The following is a 25839-nucleotide window of genomic DNA, read 5'->3' as shown; positions in this document are numbered from 1 at the left end:
GGAAGGTAATTAAGTACACACATAGCATATATGCTTGCTTTTTTTAAATGTTGCTGAGTACTGTTTGAATTCTGACTGAGAATTATTGACAAAAGGAAAGTATTAGTTGACAAGAACTAAGTGTTATGTATTGCTACAGAAATTAGGCAAGCTTTGCTTCAGAGAAGTTAATCTCTCAGGTATGTGTAAAATGGGTTTCAGTCTATCCTCAGTTGTCCAGTACAAAACTGGAGGTCTTGTGTCATATCACTGTTACAATTTGATGCTGTTTCTTGCCTTTTAGGAACTGATGATGATTTTCTGTGTATTTGGAAATACAACTGAACCAGATCCTTCTCTAACATTTTCCTATCTGTACTACATAATATTCCTGCAGCATGCAAATGGATAGCTTATGACAGAACTGAGCATACCATTTCCTGGTTTTAACAATTCTGGAAAGTGCTGTAGCAGATAACACCCTGAGGGGCCACACAGTTTATTCTGTAGAATTAAAGAGAGGGGAACAGAGAATACGCATAAAGTTATGCTTCACTCTGATGAGAACAGAGAGAAACTGTATCAATCTTCCAAGTTTAGGGCAGAATTTCAGTTATGAAATCACACTACTGCAGACTGTTTGTCAGGCTGAGAAGAAAAGGTGGAAGAGCTTGCAGGTTTGTGTTGTTACTGTTTTCCTGCTTCCCTGAAGTTCAGACCTTTTCCATTTCTTTAGTACAGAAATATTTCACGACTTTTGCCATTTGTTGCAGCCTATTTGAATGTTTAGCAGGTCGAGTTTTCATCTGCTTGAAGGAAAGTGGCTTTCAGAGAAGACAGCTTATGCCAGAACTGCAGCATGTAACAGGTTCTGTGTTCTCTGGTCCTTCAGTGAATGAAGAAGCAGCAAGAAGGAAAAAAAAATCATTATTGCTGCTGACAGATGTGAGAATAGCTAGGTAGTCCCATGCTTGGCTCACAGTCAGGGGCTGGTGATTAGTGATTTTGCTTTTGTCTGGAAAATCCTTCACTAGGGAATCCAGTAAGTTTTGACCCTGGTTTAGTTCCTACTCATCATCTGCTTGCTGATACTGGCAGTGGAATCTTTCGCAGTCCTGAACAGGAAGAATATCCACTTTCATTAATGGCTAAGTAGGAAAATATGCATCCCCTGCTCCCAGATAATGATCAGTCTTTGAGCATGCATGCAGTTGTGCTGACTCCAAGTTGGACCGTTTCAGTGCAGTGCAACTCTGAAAAGATCATCATCTGCTGCCGGACGGAGCTGCTGTGCCTTGAGCTGAGCTGACTGTTAAACCCAGTATTTTCTGCAAATGACAATCCCTTGTGGCACTTTTATTGTCTTAACACCATCTGCTTTTTGGGAATATTCCAACTACCTGTCTGTTGGTAGAGGCACGTGCTATTTGCAAGGGAATGTGCAGCCAAGAACGTGCTGCTCCTGTGTGAATAGAGCTTAGTCGTCATCTTCAGTCTCCTCGTGTTTTACTGTAGGATTGCTCGTGCTTAATGACTGTGTGTGGTGTGAAGGAGTGCAAACAAAGCATAGAGTATCATATCAGTTCTGGAAATGCCATGCTTGTCTTTTCCTTAAATGTTTGCATCAACATAGATAAACAACTTGACCTGTGTTAACCAGTTTCTAGTCTTTATAAGGGAAGAACTGGTGTTGGCACGAGTTAGTTCCACTCTTCACCCAGCAGATCAGTTTTGGGGTTAGTTTTTTGGCTTTTGCTTCAATCACCTTTGCAGACCCTTTTGAGTAAATTTTTCCTTGCTGGTCTGTTGGTAAACAAAACACATCACTGTTGTTATTGTCCACTTGTAACTGTTCTCTTAAACTTTTTAATCTCTGAACAGTCATTTAGATACCGTGGAAATCTTAAGTATCTTTTATGAAAGGATTGAATTGGGAGAGTTGAAATAGTACATGGAAACATGGATTAACTTGCCCTCAAAAAGCTCACATCTAATGTGGTTGAATAGTTGCAAACCACGATTCCTCGTCAATTTTAAGTTGCATTAGAAAGTATGCTTGCTGCAGAAGAATGATCTGTCATTGGGGTGCCTTTAAATGAGAGACAATGTGACCTCAGCAGCCAAAATCAGTTTTTCCCAATGTCAGCATAATGGAACATTCTGAGAATCCTTTTCAAAGGAATTAATTCATTCAGCCTCTGGGACTGCTTGTTGCCACCCCAACAAATTGAGTGTTACCAGAAGGAAAAATAGTCTTTGTCCATTTATTTAGTGCAGCTGTCATGGTGAATCGTTTGGTGCCTTTCTGACACAGTTTCCCTTAGCAGATCGTGCCATTTTGTTGTTAATATTGCTGCCACAAGATTGTGGAAACCCATACAGAATATTGGACAGACCTCAGGACTTGAAGGTAATGTGATTGGTCTGGGTTGGAGATAAATTGCGCTTTTTGCTACAAAGTTCCTCATGTCTCTGCCAGCTAACTGTGAGCTGCCTGAGCTGAAACCCAGGATGAGAGTATTGTAATTCGCTGTACTGGGAAGGGGAAGCAGCACTGAGAGTTCTCTTTGCCCATGGAGCATTCCCATTCAGCAAGCTGAATACTGATAGGTACATGGCTCCTTTTTATTATGCCTCTCTTCATTATTTAATGTTTCCCAGATTACTTCTAAGATCTCAGTACTAAACGTGACGTTCACTAACAACTTGGGATCAGCAGTACCAGAACAATCTGGAGCCCATGAGATAATGTGTTGGAGGTGCAGAGCTGGCCACTGGAGTTGAGATCTGCAAGTTTACAGCATCAATGAGAAATGGATAAAAAAGAAAGTCAGGTTCTTACAACATGGTGATGCAAGACTGATCATACTTAGCTTTCTTATCATAGTAGAAATGAGAAGAACAGAAATATCCTGGAATTTAAAATATGAATGCCTCAATTCTTTGTTTTGAGTCTAGGTAGGGCAATCATCTTTATTCTCTCATAAAACTTGAATCAAAGTTGTTTTCTCCTGCTTATCCATTCCTACAGCTGAGAGTCGGAATCCTTCAACTAACTGAAGGATCATTGAGTAACTGTTCTGATTTCTGCTCAAGATAAAGACTTCTTCATGGTCAAAATGTTTCATTCTTACCAGTGTAGTGTTCCAGTAATTGCAATATCTCTTCCAAATTTGCATGGTACTGCATCTGGAGCCTGGAGCCTTGCATCTTCCTCGTGTGTAGGCTGGAAGACTGCTAATGAAAATATTTCATTCAGTTTCAAGCTGATGAATGTTGTTTGGAAGCAGAATGTGCTCTTTTATTCATGGTTTTGCTTACACTGGGTATTAAGCACAAGTACTGTTACCAAACAAAAAGTATAGCAGGTTACTGGAAATTAAGAGAGACAAAACTGTTTTGAAGTCACTTATGTTTTCTGTTCCGCGTTAGGTTTCTAGTCAGGAGTCTGATCTCTTTGAATTGTAGCATTTATGATTTGAATATGCAAAACCTTAAAGCTACCTGTGTGGAAATGGCACATTTTTCTCACATTATTCTGACTTGGGGAACTTTCAGATAGACTCACCCTGTGAAGGAAGGCCTTAGGGCTTGTGCCCTGGAGAGTCAGTCTCCATACTGCTTCCTTTGTAGGTCTGGACAGGAACAAAGTTTGTTGTTTCCTTTTTTCTCCTTAACTGCTCAAGCCACACATTTGTGAATGGAAGTTCAGCTTTGCACAAGAAACTCCTGATGTGTTTTACTAGGGTGACATCCAACCAGCATGTTCCTGTATGCAGTTGCCTGTTTGAACAATGAGTAGTCTCGGGGCAGTATGTGAAGACTGCAAGATTGTTACCACTTCACCAGTTCCTGTGATGTTGGTGTCTTTTGGAGAGAAATTATAATTGCAGTGCTCCTTGAAGAACAAACCAAAACAAACTAAAAACCTGAGAAGTGAAGAGCTTCCATCCAAATGAAGAGGCAGCAGGAGGTGGGAAGACAACAAAAACAAGGGGAGGGAATTCAGTTAGTTTTCCTCTGATTAAGCTGAACTGGAAACTGTTGTGTGGCTAGAATGTGCTGTCAGCTCCGCTGTCTGAGGTGGCCACTGGCTGCACATAGATATTTGTGGAGGAGAATCTGAAGTTAATCCCTTTTATTTTGTTTGCAGGTCAAAAACATAGTTGAGCTACCTGGTTTATAAAGCATTTCATCTTGACAAAGCCTGTTAAGGGTGATTCAAAAGTTACTTTTCATTCACTTCAAAAGTGAATTTAGCCACTAACAGATTGCATACAAGCTGAAAGACTTCATCTTGTATGTAAGCTGAAAATAAAAACAAACCAAAAGGGGAAAAAAAACCACCACCAAAACCAAGCAAGCAAACAAACCCAAAAACAAACAAGAAAAAGGAAAGAAAAAGGAAAAACCAGGACACAAACCCAAACCCCAAAACCCCCACATGACCAAAAATAAAAATATCTTTCCAAAAAAATTGAGATTTCTTCCATTTAAGTCCTTGTAGGGATGTTGCTTCTCTGGAGATTAGCACAGGAGGGCACCAGAGCTGCACTTCCTCCCTGCTTCAGGTTGTCAATGTTGTTAAAGTGCCAAAAACCTCTAAGGGTTTGTTTTGACAGGTAGGTAATGCAGACAGTTGGCACTGCACCACATGTGGATGACAAAGGTATCTTAAGCAGTGCTTTAAAGTGATCTTTTTGTTCTGTTGTGGTTACTCTGATGCAGGTAGTAATAAAAAGGTTGGTTTGACCACAGGTGCTCCTCAGCCGGGGACTAGCTGTTGTAGCATCTGGGTTTGGGAGTACTGTATTACTGTGTGATGAACAGCAAACAGCCTTACCACAGCTACACTGTCTCAACTTACTCCTCTGTGGATGTTCAGAACTCTCATGCAAGACTTTACTGCGATTCTTTGAGGTGTTTGGGTTTCCTTTTGATCTGAAGTTGCCAAATAGCTTTTTCTCTGAAGAAGATACTGACAAATTAACTTGTCTGGCAGCAGATCTCATTGTACTCTTCAGTTAAGACTCACACAGAAATCATTCAGGTAATGACAACCAGATGGCACTAAAGCTTTGGTTTCATGTTAAGATTAAACTGGGGAGGAGAAAGGTGGGGGAAAAAAACCCACCACCACCACACTGTTTCCCCTATCATTATTTTTCCTTTTTTGTGGTTTCATATTGCCTGGTACAGTTTTAAACCATCAACTTCTGCTTCATGAAAGAAAAAGTCACTGTTTTCTATGGAGGAAAAAAACCAAACAACAACAGTGAATTAACATTGCACTGCTATGTGGAGTGTCACTTGCAGGCCATAGGCAAGATTTTGTGCTTCATTGAACCTACATGCTTGCTGCATGAGTATGGAACAAGATACTGCTTCTGCTGTGAGGAGAGGCATCAAAATTAAATGGTCGTCTTATATCCCACTACAAAGCTTGACAGCTGCTGACATCTAATGGAAAATGAGATTCAGCTTGCTTAGTAGCTGCTTTTAAATCTGAGAGTCTTGACATACCCAATATAGGTATATCTTGTAGCAAGGAAATAATACTTCTGAAGCCTTCCAAGGTTTTCCTGTTGAATCTTTTGCGCCTTTTTCCCCCCTCTTGGTTGAAAAATAATAAGGATAAATATCCAAACCGAAGCACTGAAGATGCTTCTGATAGAAGAACCTGCTAAGTGCAGTCTGGCTAAGGAATCTCAGACCTTCAGCTTGATCAGGGATACTACCAAGATCTCTCACGAGAAACAAACCTTATTTGAAGCTCTAATGTGAACAATTCAAACAGGTTTGTGCAACGTTACGACACAATTACTGCATTAATACTTTATAGACAAGGAGGAATGTGAAGACCCTTTTCCAAAGAGTTCACAATCTCTGTATTTCTTTGTTGGAAATTGTTGTGGTTTAAGCTTTCTTGGAGTCCAGAAGCCCAAATGGAATGGATTTCGATTGCCTCCCCTCTCCTTTTTTTCCCAGCATGGGGAAAGCAAATTAGGCAGGAGAAAAGAGAGGTAAAATCACAAAAGAAACAGTCTAGAATATTTGGGAGTAAAAAAGGTAAGTTTAACAAAATATATATGGCATTTGAGTGAAAGAGAAGCTACAAAGGGATGAGGGAAGAGGGTAAATAGAAGGATATATACAAAACCAGACACAGCTGGCAAAGGATTCTCTTGATGCAAATGTGGATTCTCTAGGTGCAGCTCATAGCACTTTGGATGCAGCATGGAGCAGGCCTCACCACATGGTAACAGCAGGAGCAGCCTCTTGGGCAGATGAGGAGCAGGAGCAAGATAGAGAGCCAGGAAAATGGCTCTCCTTAAATAGGCTTGGTGGACAGGAAAGTGGGAGTGGAATAGACCTTGACCTGGGGACCCCTCCAGCTGGGAGGGGGAACCAAGTCTCTGCCCACCTGGGCCAGGTTTCTTTGTCCACCTGGGGTCTAGGTTCTTCTCAGCCCACCCTGCTCCGGGGCTGGGTGTAACCACCCCCTCTTTTCCCTTCTCCCAGCAGGCAGAGAAAATCTGTTGTGAAACCAAAGGGCTGGCCCTGATGTAAAACTTGGATATAAACCTCCCCATTTTTACTGGAAGGTCTGCCTGCAGTATGCCTGCCTCTTTGCAGTATGTGTGTCTCAGGTGTAGCTTGAGAATAATACTCAAATATCCTTTAAGCAGATCTGTTGGGGAGAGACACTGACATGGTGAGTATGCTACATTGCTTGTAGTGTGCTAACATCTGTACCTCCTCCCTGGAGATGAACTTGGAGCAGAACAAAAATCTGACTGGAAATCCAGGTTTACCTCACTAAAACCAGAGGTGGCTGTTTGGCTTTGGGGCATTTTGGGGAACTGATGACGCCTGTGGCCTCTAGTGATAAATATTTCTCCATCACCTCCTTTGTCAGTTGTGCCCAGTCCCGCTTTGTGGAAGATTGTCCCAGTCCTGTGGATTTCCATCCTTCTCTTGTTCCTAAGGAAGCCTTGCAATGTACTGCACTGAAGTGGCTATCTAGAATTTAAAACTAGCATGATTTATGTTTTGCTAAAGGCAAAATGCTGGCCATATTACATTGGCACTTGACACTGATGAATTCTGCATCTAAGTCCCAGTCTTCAATCTCACCTGAAAAGCCACAGCTGTCCAGAGAATTTCTCTCTCAGAGGCTGTTCTCCACCATGTACTCTTGATTCAGCAGCACCCAGTGCTGTCAGAGTTTAGGAGATGAGTTCCTCAACAGTAGTGTCTGTTACAGCTGAGCAAGCTTGTAGGTGTTGTCTTTCTCCAGAAGTATTGCAGAGCTTCTCTCTGTGTGCAGATGTTTCTTCTCAGCATCAAAATCCTGTTGGTGCTCTGTAAGTAGAAGGTAGAAGCGCTGATGGGCAGTTGCCCACAGACAGCTGTGTGCTGTTCCCAGTGAAAACTTCAGGAATACACATGACTTTAACTCTGCACAACTGGTGGGCCAGGGTTGGTGATGTGGTGGCAGCGTTTTTGCAGGAGTGAGATTTATATATGTTCTTAATCTGGGTGGGTTTTATTCACAGAGGGATTGACTCCAAATGTCATTGCCTTGAAAAATGCTCTTTTTTCGCAGCAGTTCAGTATTGGTCTCTTGCTTAGACAAATGCTTTAGCTTCAGACTCTGGTTCTTCCAGTTTAGGAGACTTATTAAGATAAAGATGTATAGATTATGTCTGGTACACATTCATTTTATTTTCTGGACTGTTGTGGCATTTCCTTTTAGCTTAATTTGCCCTTGGCTACATGCATCAAGATGAGGGAAATCTATTGTCAACAGTTCAAGTTACTTGTTAGTCTCAGTGTACAAGAGAGACAAATAATGTACTTCTTTCCATGTAATAATTAGCCTAATTGGGCACCTTTCTACATTTTTCTAGCACTGGTCATAAACAAATGTGTAATGCACCTCATGTGTGTGTCATATACAACTTAAGTTTGTGATGCCAAAATCCATTTCATTTATGTTCAGCTCTCCAGCTGAATTGGTCCAGTCCAGCAGGGATTTAAGAGCTGTGATATGGTTCCCAGAGCTTTCTGCACTGCTGTTTCTCATGTTTCAATCCTTGCTGTGTTTTGTTGGTTGGTTGGTTGAGGTTTTTTCCCTTCTTTGTTTGTGTCAAGTTGTACAAACCTGGTGAGTACAGAGCACAGCACAGCTGAAATGGATGGATGGAGTCTGTGTGTTGTAGAAACATTAACTTTTTCTGTAGGCTTGTTGTGTTTGTTTTTTAATACGAGGGTGGGGGAGAAATATTACTGGTTGCATTGTTCCCTACTTTGGATACACCAGCTGTGGAGGAGGAGGACCTGGAAGCAATGGTGCTAAAATGGCATTGAGTTTGAAGTCACTAACATCATTAAAATATTTTACAAGCATGCACCTGGTTGGCATCTTCCCTGGCAAAGAGAGTGTAAATCAGCAGCAAAATCAAGACTGGACAGTACTCTGGGGAGTTTTGGAAAGTATAGAAGGGTAGGAATACATTGTAAAAATAAACAAAAATGAGAATTGGAATTCAATATGGGGTTGGACTTGATCATCTGTGAAGGCCTCTTCCAGCCCCTAACATCCTGTGATTCAGTGTCAGATTCCAGGTGGTTTTGCTGAGCTTCTGACTGATAAAAGACAAAAGTTTTGAAATTAGGGTAAGATGTAAAAATGCTGATTTTGGTGATCTCAGGGAGAGGAAATAGTAGCAATTAGTTACCATTTTCTGGCTTGCACAGTTGTCAGCTAGGGGTTTTCTGTTTGGCCGAGGCTTGTTTTGCTGATGTCATTGTCACAGAGTCTGGTTTATTTTAAGAGCTTTTTTTGGTTGCCTTTGGAAGCAGCAGCTTACCTGCAGCAGCATCACTGACATGTTGCCCTTGAACCCTATGCACACAGGGATTCCATCCTGCACCCGGGATGCATCTGAGCCAAGCCTTGAACAATTAATGTGGAGCAGATAAGCCCTGTTACCAGAGAGGGGATGGCATAGAGATGCGTGTCTTCAGTGATGCTTCTCAGAAGCCACTTTGTCACTTCTCATAGACTAATTAACTTCCTTTTTATCTAAGGTTTTTACCCTGATGAGGCAGTGGTATTCTGTTTTGCAGATGGGCTGGGGATGCTGCACCTTACTGTGGAACAGCGAATGAAAATCACATGTGATTTTTGAATCACCTGTGGTGCAGATTCACATGCTGGGGCACACTTGAGTGTCTAAAGCTGTGCTATGGTTGTATGTCTTGATAACATAACCTGCGTGCTAAGTCTTATGGCAGTGGGTTTTCCCAGTGCTGCAGTTCTGTTTGATTATCTTATGGGGGAAACAGACACTGGAGAATTGTCTGCTTAAAACCTTTCTTCCTGCTAATCTCAGTGCTGCTTTTATTTCTAGCAGGATTTGGGGCTGTTCCATCTAGATCTTTCACATGTAGGGCCTGATTCTTTTTTCCTGTAACATCCTATCTACCTTGTCATTACTCCATGACTTTTACATATTTCTGGTTTAGACCTGCATGATATCAGAGTTACATCAACAATACTTGCATTTGTCTATTATCTCAGCCTTCCTCTCCCTCTTAATTGTTAACTTTGTATGTCTGAGAATCCTTTCTCAACTTGAGAAACTTTGAGCATGCATTGTTGTGTTTTGGGTGTGGGACTCTCTAACTCTATGGTTTATTTCCAGTGGAAAAAGCCACTGAATGCTTGCAAACACAGAGCCATTCAATAAAATTGGCAATAAAGACAACTGAACTGGCACCAGAAGGCTTAGAGGAGGAACACTGTGAGATGGTGAACTGAGTTTTGCAAACTGCTGAACAAACAAGATCCTTGGATTCCTGGATGTAAGAGTCAGGAGCTTTCCTTAAGAAGATTTTCAGGACATTGCCCACTGCTTTGGGGTGATGACAGTGCCATGCTTCTGAGGAACACCTTCCACATTGGTTCCAGCCTCATTTGCAGAGAGTGGAGTGGCTCTGCAAAGGATTGCTACTGTCACTAGTTGCCAGAGAACAACTAATGCAGAAAGAACAGCTAGGTGGCTTTAAGGCTGATGCTTGACAGTGGTTGGCATAACAGGCCATGCAGTGGTATTAAGAGATGGGAGATCTTGTAATTGCCAGTCTGCTGGCTGACTGAGGCCCTAGGGTTTAGTTTTTGTTAAGAAGAGATTAGGGTGTTCACACATAAAGTGTTGACTGCATCATAAATCACAGGCCAAAAGCTGGAGTTGGTTCTGCTTAACCAGTAAATCTGGGGGCAAATGGTCACAGATGGTGGTGTGCTGATCTGAGTAAATGAATACCATGAGAAGGTGGTGGGCTTTACAATGGGTATATTGATGCAGATGGTGTGTGGGCTGTTAACAGGGAAGAGGGTGGCCACTGGTGTTCCCAAGTGTGTAAAGGAAAGAAATCACTCTCTCTTTGTTTGAAATACACACTGCAATTTTATGGAAACCAGCTCAGGAGAAAGAGAGTTCTGTAGTTTTGTCTTGGCTATGTGAGAGTTCATGTGGCACCAATATTTTTCAGCACCAGCCACGTGCTCTGTGCCATTGTAGTCTTCTCCACAGTATAATTGCCCAAGAAACACTGTTCCAAAGATCACTGTTCCAAGAACACTGTTCCATTCCTCCTGGCATGAAGTGGCCCCTCGTCAAAAATGAAATGCAATCATCTTTGAGTAAGCCAAGGATCTACAAGGATTTCATCTTGATGGTTGCTGTGACTGTTCAGAAAGCATTGCCTCCAGCGTGCTGGTTACACTGCAGGTATGGAAGAGGCTTGCACAAGCAGCTCATACAGTGTGGTGTTAACAGACACGTCTCTGGTTAAGTGCTAACACATGGGTGAGTATAGTATTGGCACCCCTTTACATTTCAATAAATAATCAAAGCTCCAAGAAGTACTTGGAACATTTGGCACCAGATCAAACACACCCACCTTGGCTTGTTGCAGCCTTTGGAAACCAAGATCCTGTGCCACAAATACAGAGACCTTCACTGACTGGACCGTTACTGAGATGATGTTTCCAACTTGCAGATGCTGCCAGGCCCTGTAAGGGTTACTCTGATTGTCTGGATAACATTGCTCGTTGGAAGTTTAGTCAGAAATGGAAGTGAGACTGGTTAGAAGGAGCTGCAGAATAAATGGTCTGTCTGAAGCCATGGTGGGACAAAGAAAATCACAGCCAAGGGCTTTACCTAAGCCAGCAGTGCTCACTCTGGGTGCTGCACAGTGGGGGTGTGCTCTACCCAGAGGTTATCAGAAGAGTCTGTTGCCAAGCAAAAAGCCTCTGGGATTCTGTGCTGGAAATGCCATGCTACAGGCCTTTACAGCCTTTCACAAAGAAACTACAAACAACAAACAATCTCTACCCCAGCAGCTGCCAGAGCTGAGAAGATGCAGCTTAGCTGTGGCTCCTCAGCGTAGTGCTCACAGCTGCAGCCAGGGACAGTTCTAAAGGGGAATAGATTACATTCTGCTCTGTAATGATGGCTCATGGGAGGAGAGCCTGGTGGCTTTTAAAAATACTGTTTCTACAGCGTTGTCTTTTTGTAACTGTGGCTGCTCTAATAAAACAGCCTTTGTAGTATTTTTATCTGAACAGAGATTGCACTGCCACTCGTGGGGACTCTGGAGATGCAGAGATACTTGGCACATGGCCTCACTTTTCTCTTGAGCATGAATTCATGGTGTTTCCAAAAGCTGCCTTTATTTCTACTGTTTCTTACTCCAAAGGCCTGGAATTGGGGTGGGGGAAATATAATTACTTAAGCTGCTGAATATTCCGTGCTTGCTGTCTGAGAAGCAAATGAGGCCAGGTTTTGTAACAGGGGGGTGTATACATAAATGTGTTAGGGATTCTGCTTAGGTTTTTTTTAACTAATGCAAAGTATTTTTTATAGTTTCTGTTCTTTGTGTAAAGCTATGGATGACTTACGTGCTTTGGGAAACCCAGTAAAGTATTTTCCTTGAAGTTTCAGGTTTGGTTTTGGGTTTTGTTCTCCTCTGCCTTGTGTTTTTCATGCTCACAGCGTTGGATTTCACTATTTGCTTTTAGCTGCTTATTTTCCATTATTGCAGTAAGACAAGAAGATGGATCTTGTTGGGTACAGGCTGGCATGTTTAAAAACGATCCTTGTTAATCTAATAGAGCAACTGGGGAGAAAAGAATGAAAGCCTGAGCAATAAACACCAGCGGGGCAACTGCCACGTTTGGCTCGTGGCAACTGGACTTGGTGCTGGGTCATTCAGTGTTGCTTAGCAGCTAATAGGGAATAGCCACACAAAGTGTTTGCAGTGCCCATTTTATTGGAATAGCAAAGCCAAGAACACAAAACACACACCGTGGAAATCACCCTATGAGCTTTTAACCATCTTTTATTATTATCCTAGAGCTAAAAAAAAAAAAAGAACAAATGACTAAATTTGGGAAGCACATTGAAGTACGGCAGAGGCTGACGGTAGGTGTGAGTGCTTGCTCTAAGTGTGCTGAAAGTCATCTCAAGAGGAGGAAGTGGGAAATTTCTGCAGGTTTAGGTCTTTGTGATGTTTGTGTGTTACCAAAAAAAAAAGTCATGACATGAGACTTCACCTGCCACTCAAGTAGCCTGTACAGTTAGCTGAGGAGGAACTGGTACGTAAACGTTGACTGTATCCTCATCCATATTGGGTGTTGACCTAAATCTTCTTTCTCTTGAGCTCCATGGCACAGCTCTCACTTTCTTTACTTGACTAGCCATTTTCAAGCATTCTAGATCAAGCTTGCTTTTAAAAATGGATTTACTAGTTCAGTGTTTATCCACAGACACGCTTTTTATTTGGCAGCCTGTCCCTTTTCCCACCCCAGCTGCCTTCCCTCCAGGACCAGCATTACTCCTAGCCCATCTGCTGGGTTTGGGTGGTGGAGGTCAGGCTGCCTATCCTCACGTTCCTCTGTTCACCTTTGTTCATAGTAAATAAATAACTTGAAAGTGCCTGGGCTGCACAGTGGCTTCCCTCTTGCACTGACCTGTCCAGGCAGAGCTCCCAGTGATATATCTCACTTCTCCATCCTGCTCTTCTCTGCACACAAGCTCCTGGAGGTAGGCTCGTGAGCTGAGGCACCCCAGAAGGGAGAATGCAGCCCTGTCTGTGTGGCTCCTTTGCCACTCTCTTATCAAAATGGTGGTTTTCTTTGTGTAAGTCAAGGGGGCACAGGTCAACTAGCTGCTGCCCCACTCCCCAGTTCCCATCACCTGCTCATGTCTCAAGCTAATATTTCATGGTGTGAAGAAACAAAAAGCTTTTGCTGCCAGATAGACCTATCCTAGGGTATTGTATCCTTGAGTCTGATCTCCACAGTTTTTCCATGCATGGCTTCACCTTCCCCTGAAGTGGTGTTGGATCTGCAGCACAGGGCAGCTCTACACACAGAGGCAGAGAAGGTGGTGTCTTCTCCAGCTGCAAAGTCAAATGTGCTATTTGCACTGCAGCCTGGATTAATCTGCCCTTCCAATGCATATAATGAGTGGGACAGTAAATGTTGCTGAGATTTCATGAGCATGGCCACTGGCTCACCAGGGGCTGCTTAGCTGGAGAAAGCTGCCCTGATGCTGTATGTGCAGCTGAGATGTGTATTTGAGGGGAGGTCCCTTTCAAGAACTTCTCCTTGAGCTGGGAACCTCTAGGGCTGGTTCAGTTACTGCAGACAGGTCCAAGTCATTAAGAGAAATAAACCAGAGATGTTTTATTGCTTCTCAGAGTTCCCCACCCCCAAGCTATTTTGGCATACAGGATGAACACTCACTAGGAACTTCTCCAAGCTCTAATTAGCTGTATGTGAGTAATAAGGACTCTTATGGTAAGTAATAACATGGATGAGTACTTAAGGGTTTTGGAGGCTGGCCAGGTTAGTTGGTGTGGTCACATCTCCCTCTTTTGGCTGTACAAGACCCCAGCAGCCTGGAGAGATGGAACAGCGATTTTTAGTGCCTAACAGTCTGCTTCTGTTTAACTATGTGGGCTGGGTTCATCCTGTGGATGGGTTATAAGTAGTTGGAAGTGCAGAAGAATAGCCCCAAGAGATTGTTCCCAGAAGAGGCAGTTGCTGGTGGCTGTGGGCTTTTTGTATCTAGCACAGAAATTCAGCCAGAGGGAAGGAAGGGTGTGGGGTTTGTAAGAGACCAAAGTGAGGTAGCAGTAGGTGAGTGTGCTATCCCCACTGCTTCCTTGGGCAACTCGTGGGAAATGGTGTAGCAAGAGCCCACTGAAACCTGAGGGTCACAATTTCAGTCGCTGTGGGGGCAGTGGTCCTCCCTTCTCCCTCTAGCCCTGCCAGCAGCACACAGTCAGTAAAAACCTCCCTGTGGCCAGCAGCCATTACTAGCTGCTGCATCTTGGACACTGCTAGAATGTGAATGAACTTAGACACCACACCCTGCACAGCACATCCAGGGCAGCCCTATTTCTTAGGCAGTCACACATTATTTCCTCTATGCTTCAGTCTCCACTGCCCCTAAAGTAATCCCAGCTCTTCCCAACGGATGTGCTGCCTTCCCCATATCGGTGCTCCTCTTGCCTAAAGGGAGGGAAGGCAGTGTGAGTCCCCCTTTTCTGATGCTTTATAAGGCTGTTCCAGGGGCTGTGGTTCAGCTCACTCCATCTCAGAGTTGCACAGCTTGGGTGCAGCCTGCCCTGGCTCTGGGCAGACAAGCACCCCTGGAGGAGGCAGCTGCACCCCACACTCCCCAAGCAGGAGCTCTCCCTGCAGAGGGTGTGTAAAGTGATTAAAAGGTGAGTTGGTGCCCCCTGTGCAACCCTCACACCTTTGTGCTCTCTTTCATGCTTGGCTGAAGGTGGACAAGGAGTTGAAAAGCTGCTGGGAAAGATCACAGGATGTTAGGGGTTGGAAGGGATGTCTGGAGATCAATTCCAACCCCTAACAAGATGCTCTCCCGACAAGTGTCCTGTGGTCTAATGTGCTTCACAGTCTCTCTAACCCTGCTTTTCCCCCTCCTTTTTTCCTCCATATTTCTATTAGCCATAAAATCTGCCTTAATTCAACCCCTAGGGAACACCAGACAAGCCCTCATCAGAGGCCAGGGATAGCTGATGTGGGATGCTCTTTGTTGTGGTCATGCAGGTCCACATTTCACAGGAACCACTGTAAAACACAGCTCTGTAGTTCCTGCTTCTTTGCAAATGCTGCAGCAAAACTACAGCTCCAAATACTGCGTCTGATCCTGTTCAACATCTTTGTTCATGATCAGATAATGGAGTCTCCCTCCATAGGAGGGAAGCCATCTGGACAGGGTCCTGAGCAGCCAGTTCTCAGCAGCCCTTGCTGAGCAGGGGGCTGGGCTGCCAGATGACTTCCAAAGGTCCTTTCCAAACATCAGCTGCTCCATGACTCTGAGACATGTGTCACTGCTTTGCCCTTAGTCCCCCACTTGTTGCTTTACTGGTGCCCCTGAACTTGCATTTTAGCAGCAGCAGCAAGCAACTGCTCCCCCAGGGACTCTGCATACCAGGGCTTTCTGATGCTCTCTGATTGTGTACCTATTTCCAAAAGCATTTACTCACCCCTTCTGTGAGCCTGGCCATCATTTCCTTTTTCCATCAGTATCAATTTTGCCTACTGAGTGCATTACTCAAGCTCTGAGGTGGTTATTGCCTACTTGGTGCCACCAGCAGCACTTCTCAAATGCATCTGACATTTGAGACTGGCACCTGTAAGCTTTAGGATGTGTTTCCTTCTGCCTCTAGCCCCTACTTCCTGATCCTGCTGGCAAGTTGCACTTTGGAACAGACTGCTCCCAAGGCACTGGGGTGAGGGTGCAGGTTTAAACAAGCACATTAGCTAGTAGGTTCTGCTCAGCCCCACAAGGACATGGGTGGAGGAAGTGTGAGCCCTTTTGCTGCAGTGTTTTCCCAACAAAAGGCAAGAGATTCCCAGGGTAACTCTTTAAAGCACAAATTATCCAGGAGGTCTCTAGGGATGTGAAAGGGTGACCTCAGCTCTGTGTTTATTTGAAAATGCATCCAGTCAGTTTGGTGTGTGGGGACTGTAAAACACACAAACCTCAAGAAACAAACAGGAAAGGAGCAGGAAGCTGCACTCGCGATGCACCGCTGTAAAACTGCTCCTGTTCGGGACACCCCCCTCCTGCCCGGGTGTTATCACATGCTTCCTTAGCCCCGCAGATACACTGTCTGCAGAACACCCTGTATTCTTCTCCACGCCATTTGCTGTCCTCTAGTACCCAGCTGGCACCTTGCTGCATATCCAACATCATCTTGTCCTTTTCTCAGTTTTCTTATTCCTGGTTTTGCACAGGGCTGTCGTTGCTCATCCACAGTTACACGTCGCTGCCTTGCCGGAGACTTCCTGCCATGCCCCCCCCAGGACCTCCCTCCTCTTCACAGACGTTCCCCAACACTGCCTCTGCCAGCACGAGAGAGCCCTTAACTCAAAATCCTTCACCATGCTCCACCAGGTGGAAAAGCAGTCGATGAGTCCTGGCCACAGAGAAAAGCAACCCCCTTGGTTTTATACTCCTACAGTAAATGGGGTGGCAGACATCAGAGCCCAGCTCCTCACCAGTTTGTGTTAAAACCCCCAGGGAGGGACTGGCAGGTCCCAAACAATGTGCTCCTCTTTCACCATGGGCAGCTGGGGCAGTGTAAAAAGCACAGTGTGAGGGGATTTGAGTGAGTGTTGAACATGGCACTCTCCTTGCAGGTGACAGGCTGCTGGGGGCCGGTTGTGGGGCTGAGCAGCGCAGGCTGCACACCCTGCACTCCTCCAGCATCAGGGGCACTGCTAGTGAGTGGTCACTCCTGGGCTGCTTCCACCAGCACACACTCGCCTGCTTGGCCACACAGCACGGCAGCCACGGGGGGGCTCTTGCCAAAGAGCCCAGGGGGAGGCAGGAGGGAGTGTTGTTCATGCTGGCTAAAACAAACCCTGGGTTTACACCTTTCAGACAGAGTCAGCTATCCCCATGGGGTGCTTGAAATGCTGGAATACACCAGCTGTTTTCTTTGGGCACTGGTGTATTGTATCTGGACAGAAGCCAAGGTGTGCTGTTGATCTGGGCACCTCCGCTGGTCTGCTGCACCAAGAAAGTTTTGCCAGCTGCTGGGCCCTCTGCCTGCTGCTTAAACAGAAAGGCTGCTTGCCCTGATCTGTAGCCCGCTGGTGAAGAGAAGGAAGCCAGATCACACAAGGTCACTGGAAGAGCTGGGGCAGGGCAACTTCCTGTGCTCCAGTCTGATGGTTTCATCTCTAACCCTCCCACCCAAGGGTCTCTGGCAGGACCCCACCGCATCTGAGCAAGGGAATAAAACACACAGCATAAAATCCCAGCACCTGAGGCATGTGATAGACCTCATCCAAGGAGCTATTTTACAGGCCAGAGAGAAAATATTCAGAATAATGGATGCTGTACAGAATGCTCATGAGGCGCTTAGCACATGGTGGCTGCATTCAGAGAGACTCAGCTGCAGAGCAGTTCCTGGGAGCAGCCAGTGGCTTTGAACCCTTCTGGGATGTCACTGTCCAGTCTGGAGATTATTTTGTAAATGGGTTTCTTCCAGGAGGGGTCAGCATCCTTGCCAGCCTTGATGGCACTGAAGAATTCCCGCAGCGTCAGGCTGGCCACCTCCAGGAACCGCCCAGGCACCTGCGGTGAGACAGGCATCAGCCCACGGCACCACTGGAGCTCTGGCTCCCACTCACTCTGGTAAACCCCCAGCACCCCACCACCCCTGCCCCCCCAGCTCCCCCTCCTCACCTCGAAGTCATTCCCCTTGTTATAGTGCATGTTCAGGGCACGGAAAAGCTCTGAGTCCCGGGAGACCTCAAGGGTGCCAGCATCCACGACGCCCTCCAGCAGGGCCTGCCGGGCAAACTTCTCCACCTGGATGTAGTAAAACTCACGGAAGTTGCTGAACCACTTGATGAGCTGGGAGGTGATGTAGCGGTTGAACTGCCAGGGAGGGGGGAGAGACAGAGCACAGACCTTACACCATCTTGGAGTCCCCCAACCCATGAGCTACCACAAGCCTCGCCATGCACCAGTGCCTGGCTCCAAACCCAGCCCTGCCCCGGGTGTGCCAAAGCACAAGGCAGGCCTGTGACAGGGGGGTGCCCACAGTGCCTCTCCCTCACTGAGATTCAGATCCCAGCAACCCCACAGAGGAGAGGCACACTTGTGATGTGCTTTAATCCCAGCACCTCGAGTGCACACAGCCAAGACCTGGCAGCCCAGGTCTGCTCCCGGGCAGCCAGTGCTGCAGGGGATGCCATCCCCCTGCTCCTGCCAGCAAGTCCAGCAAGGCAGGCTGGGCATCATTCCACATGGGAGCCCTGGCAAATACCAGTGCCATGTTACCTGCACATCAAGGAAGTAGGTCTTCAGCAGAGTGGAGCTGGGGTAGCGGGTGAAGAAAAACATCAGCTTGGCCTTCTTCAGGTGGCTGGGGGTCAGTGCCTCCTGCATCTGCCTAATGGTCAAGGAAAGCCTGCAGGCAGCAGCCCAACCCACTCCACGCATCCCTGGGCACTGGCCCTGGCATACATCTGCCCAATGCCCATGATAACCCCTCCCTGTGGCTTGCTGGCAGTGTGGAGTGGGCTTACGCCTGGCTGGGCAGCTGCTGGCTTTCCCCTTTGGCATCCCTGGGGAAGCTGTGCTCCCCACAACACGTCCCAGGCCAGCAGGAACAGGGGTTTCCATGAGACATCTCTTCCTGGCATAGGGTGACAGGACCACCTGGATGGCCTAAGACCAGGTTCAGGAGCTCCTGACTTCTATCCCCAGCTATGGTACAGCATCTAACCAACCCTGAGGAGCAGCAGTGCTCCTCCACTGCTCAGGACACCTTTCCTGCTCACCCCTTTTTAGCCTCCTGTGTAACTGCAGAGACACTGGCCTCAGGGAGACCAGCAGGTGCCCGGTCTGTGGCTCCAGAGGAAGAGGAGCACATCCAAACGGAAGGACCCCTCCTAGTTCCAGCCAAGCCCAGGGACCGCTCCAGCTACTCCCAAAGGATATATGGGTGGAGGCAAAAGGCGCCCTGTCAATGGCAGCCTGCAGCTCCCTGTGGCCATCCCTGCCAGCTGGCAGCAGTGCCAGGCTCTCCATGTCAGCAGGGCTGAGGGGCAGGGGCTGCTGCTGCTGCTGTCTCACACCTGATGACCTCAGTTTGACAGTTCCCCAGTGCAAGTCAAGGGGCTCTGGAGGACCCCTCTCTGGAGCAGAGGGGCTCCCACAAGAGCCACTGCTCCAGAGGCTGTGCTGGCTGTAGCCCAGCAGCTGGCTCAGCAGATGGCTGCCTTGGATGGGGACAGTCGAGCCCAGCGAATAACCCATGCTGGGTACCTGAGAGGATTTTCTGACCCCCTTTGAGCTGAAGGAGTCAGCATGAGAGTCTAGGCTCTTCCCCAAAGCTCCTGGCAGGGCTTCAGCCTGGGTTGAGCCCAGTGTGCCTGGTGCATTCATGGCAGATGGCTTAGCAAGTGGCTTTCTGCACTTCCCAGCAGCAAAATACTCTCTCCTGGCATCTGGCCCTGGCACCAGGAGGCTGTGGTGCTGCTGCAGGAGGTGACTGGCTGCCTTTGGCCAGACGGTCTTCAGAACAGTGTCCACCACTCGGGACACCACCCTAGACAGCTCCTGCTTCAGAGCCTGTGAGAGGACCATCTCTGCAGAGGGCAGGCTGCCTGTGTCACCTCTGTCTTCATCCTCCTCTGGCCCACACACCTCCAGGACACTCCTCCAGAGAGGTGCTTTTTGTGGGTCACTGGTGGCACTGTCCTTATCCAGTTTGTCTCCAGGCTTTCCAGGCAGTGGATGTACTTTCTCAGCACCTTCCTGCGTTCCAGCAGCATCCCTAGCCTCATAGACCTGGGAGAACTTCTCCTGAAGCCTCCTCAGCTGCTGTTCTAAAACGCAGAGCTGCTCCTTCAGCTGCTGGCAGCCCTCAGCATGGTGGCTGCTCCCTGTAGGGGCCACTTGACTGGCTGCCCCTGTGCCCTGCTGGGGCAGCCTCAGCTTCCTCTTGCTTTCCCGGGGCATCTCACCACCCATCTCTCTCTCAGGCCCAAAAGCTGCCTCCAGGCTGATGCCAAATGCCTGAGGGGTTGGTGGGAGGCTCATGCCTTGGATGATGCTCTCCACCCTCGCCCGCTTGGCTCGCAGATGCTGATCAGAGAGCTGGTCCTGTAGGTGCTGGCTGGAGACCTGGTCCATTTCACCATCACAGGGCACAGGAGCTGAGGTATGGGTCCTGGGGAAAGCCAGGGCTTGTGCTTCTCCTCCAGCAGAGGCATCACAATTGTAGTCCTGAGGCAGGGCCACTGCCAGAGAGGAAGGGAAAAGGATGGTGGGATCCAGGCTCCTGCCAGCCATTGGGTGGTTGAGGAGCTGTGAAATCAGAGATGCACTGGGGGAAGGCAAGAGAGAGTCAGTCTGGAAAGAGGGCTCCGACTTCAGCACCTGGCCATACCCCGAAGTGCTACAGTCTTTGTCCTGCTCACAGACAGTCCTGCTATCCATTGTCTCTTCTTCCTGCCTGGATATTGGAGAGGTGACCCTCAGCTGGTTGGGGATCATTTCCAGTGACAGACTGGCAGGCTTCCCAGGTGTTTGATGTTTCAGCCTGCTGGTGGCGTGGAGCTGGAGGAAGAAACATCAATGGGCAGGACCTCAGACAGTAGCTCTCTATGCACATGGTCAGAGATTTTACCTCCCAGGACTCTCTCAAGGGTTAGGGCTGGGCCAGCCACTACACAAAATGACTGATTCTCTTCCCAAAGAGGAACAGAAGGGGAATAAGGGAAACTCATGGATTGGAAAAGAAAACTAAGGCAGCCTTAATGAAAATAATAACAATAAAATTAAGTATGTACAAATATATACAAATCAATATGGAACCCACCTCCCCCGATGGCAGTTACCTTGCTGTCACCACTGACACTGTGGGCAGGCACTAGGGAAGTCCCAGACTGGCCTCAGCTGCAGATGGGAACAGGATTCAGGAATGCACAGATTGGGATCAAAGACAAAATGGACAGGAGAACTCCTCAGGCACCAGACATGAAAGAAGAGAGCTTGACCCTCATGATCCCTCAGCTTTGTACTGACTATGACGTATGTGGAATGGGAACACCTAGTTGGGCAGTTTAGGGTCATCTGCTCTCTCTGCTTCTCCCCACAGGTGCAGCCTTTTAATTTCTGCATCCCCAACGTGGCACACAAGATTTAGCAGTGACCTTGGTCTCCATAGGAGCAAGTATAAGCAAGTGCCTTTCTGCATACCAGTCCTTGGTAGTAACTGTAAACACCAAGCACTGTCACTACTCGAAGCAGACTCTGTCTGCAGAAATGTGCCATTAACTGCAGAAACTGCAGTTACTGAGAAGAGACTGAGCTGAAAAGTAAAATCACTGAACAGAACCAGTTCTACTCTAACTCAAACAAGGAGACCAGCTCCTCTGCAAAGTCTGTTCCAGCAGGAAATGACCCAGGCAGAAACCTTCAGACACAGCAAAACTCGTGATCAGGCTGTCAGGTGTTGCATGACAACAGCAACACTCTGGACACTATCACAGATCCCACCTACCAGCTGGGCATCCATCCTGCCAGGAGTACATTTCACACAGTGAGGGCTCTGGATGTGCCTAGCTGTGCAGACTTCCCACACTACCAGCTGCACCTGCACCAGAGGCATTGGGGTACCTCCCCTCTGGCCTGGTGGACTCAGGTACAAGGGTGGTGAGCAATGGATGGAACCTTCTGCCATGAATGCCTGGGTAAAGGTGGGTTTGGGTGCTCCCAGGTGTTGGCAGAGCATGGGGATGGCAGCTGCATCCCTGACAAAGGCATTCACAGCATGTAGCAGCTAGGGCAGGGTATGGCTGCTGTGCGCTTCTGCCAGCATCCAGCCAGCACCTGCCAGCACAGGCCTGGGGGCAAGACGATGGGCAGCAGTGCTGGAGGGCTGAGATGGCACAAACAGGCTGATGGAAAGGGGCACAGTGAGGGTGAAAGTGTGATGTAACCTGCTGCGAGCGGGACACACTGAGATGTTCAGGCTGACACAGCAGAGGGCTCCTAAGCGCCTGGCAAAACAGCGAATAAAAGGGATGGGGATTACTGGCGAAGAGAAAAACCACTGAACCAGCAGCCCTGGACTTAAAATTGTCACGTTGACTCCAGGCAGGGACCCACCCCCTTCCACTCATTCACTGGTTTGGACAGCTTTGTAAAAGAAGGTGCAAAAGCTCATATCCACCGCCCCGGGGGATGCTTCTTCCTCATCCACATTGATTAGCAGTAGCTTCACATCCTTTGAGTAGGACAGTTTATGTCTTTTCCAGGCAGCTTTAAAGTGTCTGAGATTCTTTTGCTGTATCCAGAAAGGTCTGATCATTTTCAGCCCCATCAGCCTCCTGTCCCTGTGACTGTCTGCTCCATGGCAAGACCCCAGGCTAACGAGCCATGTAGAAAATGGGATTCTTCTCACTCATTTTTCAGCAGGTTGCTTTTCTTTGAACATTCCATGCAGGTATCTATCTGGGAGAGTTCTACCTTTCACAGAGCTCTGCTCCTCAAAAAACCCAAGTATTTTCTGAGTTGTTCAACATCACTTGTTGCTCTCCCATGCTATTACCCCAACCTTCCCAACCATTAGGGTTTAATTTCAGTAACAGTCTGTCACAGGGGCATTAATACAGAGTACAGAATTAACCAGGTTGGAAAAGACCTTCGTGATCATCAAGTCTAACCTGTTACCCAACACCATCTAATCAACTAAACCATGGCACTAAGTGCCTCATCCAGTCTCTTCTTAAACACTTCCAGTGATGGTGACTCCACCACCTCCCTGGGCAGCCCATTCCAATGGCCAATCTCTCTTTCTGTGAAGATTTTCTTCCTAACATCCAGCCTAAGCCACCCTTGGCACAGCTTGAGACTGTGTGCTCTTGTTCTGGTGCTGGTTGCCTGAGAGAAGAGACCAACCCCCACCTGTCTACAACCTCCCTTCAGGTAGATGTAGATGGCAATAAGGTCTCCCCTGAGCCTTCTCTTCTCCAGGCTAAGCAACCCCAGCTCCCTCAGCCTCTCCTCATAGGGCTTGCTGTCCAAACCCCTTACCAACTGCTTACTTTACCTGTGGCCAGCATGAGGCCCAAGGTGCTGCCATCACTCTTGTGGAACAAGCTTCACCATCACCTGGGGCCACCTCTTAGCCTCTCAGCTTCTTCCCACAAAGATACACAGCAAATGCAATGCAGTCATAGACTTCATACAGCCTTTACACTCACCATGGGCATGAGACAGCTCGTCTGGCTACGTCACTTGGTTTGTTACAGACACCTTCTTTTGGCCTTTGGTCACAATTTCTCACCCTCCTCTGTGTTTTCCACAACAGGGTCAGGGAGTTTACCCATACCCTGAGCTGAGGCTTCCCAGCCCCACAAACCCTCATAAGCAGATCAACTCAGAGCTGGCAAGAAGTCGTCCCCTTGCTTAAAGCTTCCAGCATCACCATCTTTCTGACACAGATTTGGAGGCTGGGAGCAGAACCTGCAGTCCCAGGCCACGGCAGTTCATCACGAGTGCTCTCAGCTCCCCCCAGCAGCTGCCCCAGGGCTGCAGAACTGGAAGATGTTATCCCGAGCAAAGCGCTGGTGCTGGTGCAGCCCTTTCCCTGCTGAGTTAGCAAGTGTGTGCTTTGACTCCTACTCTTACTACCAGCCTTCACCAGTACCACCTTCCAAAACACTAAAAAGCAGACGAGGCTCCTCTTACCTGAGGCAAAAGACAGAAATGAAATGAAGATGCTCAGAAAAGCAGGCAAGCGTGTCCTCTCCGAAATGGGAGCCACCCCAGGGGGGCTCTCCAAGTGCTCCTCGGTGGGAGAGCCACGCACGGAGCAGCCTGCCACCCTTCCAGCACTGAAAAACCCTCGCCCAGCTCACCCCAGCCACCGCACCCGTCTGTGCTCAGCAAGCGGTCCCTGACCCCAGCTGCTCGCACCTCTCTCCACCCCCACCCCCTCCCTCACCTTGGTTCCAGGGGCGCAGGGAGCGCAGTGCCCTGAGGGCAGGCGTCCGGGGGCGCCGGGTGCTGCGGAGGCAGTGCCAGCACATCCTCCTGCTGCGCTCAGGTCCTTTAAAGAGGGAGTGGGGAGGCTGGAGGCAGCCAACCGGCTGGGAACAACTTCTGAATATGCAGATGGACATCCAGGAGGTCACGTCCAGCACTAGGGTCCAACCACCTTCCCCGCGGCTTGGCTGTCTCCCAGGCTTATGGCTTCTGGGGTCGGACAGGCAAAGGCTGCTGCCAAGCTGCTGGCTGTTTATGTGGGAAGAGGGCTGGGTGAGCAATTCTTCCCTACAATCCGGCCTGAAAACCCCATCTGGGACCTAGGATGGTGAACCATTGGTGAGATGATGCAAATACACACCAGGCTACAGGCAAGCAGTGTCACAAAGAAGGAGCTGGCTCAGAGTTCCAGATGCTGCCCAGCTGCCATAGAAAGCACCCAGGCATTTCCACCATGCCCCACCACGGGGACACTGGACACTTCAGATGGCCTGGGAAGTCTGAGGTGTAGAAAATGGCCAGGAAATGGAAGAGCACAAGAAAAGCAGCAACAGCATGTCCTTTGCTTACCACAGGTGCCAGCAGAGCCAGCAGCACTCTCATCTGAGCGTGCCTGGACCCCAGCTCCAGGGCAAATCTACTTGCCCCAGAGGCATGCATGGTTGTGAGACACTTCATGCAGGAGTTGTGAAGGTGGATGGGCTAGGTATGCATGCCACTCCTGGGGCTTCATCTGCTTTGCCTCCACACACTTACTGAACATGGTGATGTCTGGTTGTTCAATGGTAGGAAGGAGGCTGTGGTTAAAAGTGGTTGACATCAGGTGGTCTCATCCAAAATACTAGCCTTTGAGAGTCGTTGCAGAGAAATCTCTAGCAGAGAACCTTTCTGGCTCAGTTGGCTTTTATTAAAGCAGTTCACTCATTCTCAAAGCCTCAGAGGCTGTCTGCTGTTTTTATTCAACTCCTTTTCTTTGAAAATGATCCCAAGGATGTCTGTTGCAAATTTTTATTAGGAAGGTTTACCACTCATACATTATTAAGCAATGGCTAAATTAAGGACTTGGCTCCCTGAGAGATGCCTGGCTGCCAGGCAGCTTTCCATGACTATCCCAAGCTAATTCTCAGATTCTGCAAATGAGTTCCTTGGGTTTCTTCCAACGGTTGCCTACCTGGAAGCAGGCAGAAAACAGAAGCTAATTGGGGGGGGGGGGGGACGGGGAGGGGGCGAGGGGAGGGCTAACATTTGCCACACACAGACCACATCTGACAAGGCAGGGCTTAATCGTGGACTCATTTGCCCTTTTTGCCACGGTGAGACGACCTCCTGGCCTGTTTCTAACCATGCAACTGGCTAACACCTGCAGCATCCACAAGGCTGACCCCATGATTCGTCAAGGTGAGCAAGAAGACCACTGGTACAGCAATCCAGAGCTGCTTCATCGAAGAGCATCGTGTGATGGCACCCTTTGGTAACACACAGGGCCATTCACGTACCGAGAGCGGTAGGTCACATAACTCCCAGGCTCCGTAACAGGTAAGGTGAGAGCCCCTGGCGGCCGCTTGTGCCGGGGCCGTGCCGCACGTGGGCAGCTAGGGCTGCGGAAAGCTACAGACGAGAAGGACACGAGGCATAACCAAACGGCCTGCCGGCCACCCAGCCCCACGCGGGGCCTTGGCACACACCTTACGTATGGCTCAACAGGACGTTCCCGAGCTACCACTCCCTG

General features: G+C 47.9%; 1 protein-coding gene across 1 annotated transcript; it reads right to left on the bottom strand.

Annotated features, from left to right (window-relative positions):
- Window positions 1-17482: 17482 nt before the first annotated feature.
- PROX2 (prospero homeobox 2) lies at window positions 17483-20612 on the bottom strand. The gene is made up of 4 exons (XM_054162226.1): window positions 19050-20612; window positions 18390-18494; window positions 17790-17984; window positions 17483-17678 (listed from the first exon to the last, which is right to left on the bottom strand). The coding sequence occupies exons 1-4, from the start codon at window positions 20610-20612 to the stop codon at window positions 17493-17495; spliced, it is 2049 nt and encodes a 682-aa protein (XP_054018201.1). The 3' UTR covers window positions 17483-17492.
- Window positions 20613-25839: the final 5227 nt, after the last annotated feature.

This window comes from Dryobates pubescens, chromosome 5 (assembly GCF_014839835.1).
Source record: "Dryobates pubescens isolate bDryPub1 chromosome 5, bDryPub1.pri, whole genome shotgun sequence".
Lineage (NCBI taxonomy): Eukaryota > Metazoa > Chordata > Aves > Piciformes > Picidae > Dryobates > Dryobates pubescens.
The sequence above is the reverse complement of the archived record's forward strand: the minus strand, read 5'-3'. Positions and strand labels throughout refer to the sequence as shown.

Bases quoted from the DNA above. Each gene is read 5' to 3' on its own strand.
- PROX2 (XM_054162226.1), bottom strand. From the start codon at position 20,612: ATGATCCCCAACCAGCTGAGGGTCACCTCTCCAATATCCAGGCAGGAA. The intron at 18,495-19,049 runs TCCTTTGGGAGT...ATTAGGCAGATG, and splicing joins CTTTTGCCTCCACCCATATA to CAGGAGGCACTGACCCCCAG. The intron at 17,679-17,789 runs GTGAGGAGGGGG...GTCTCACCGCAG, and splicing joins ACAAGGGGAATGACTTCGAG to GTGCCTGGGCGGTTCCTGGA.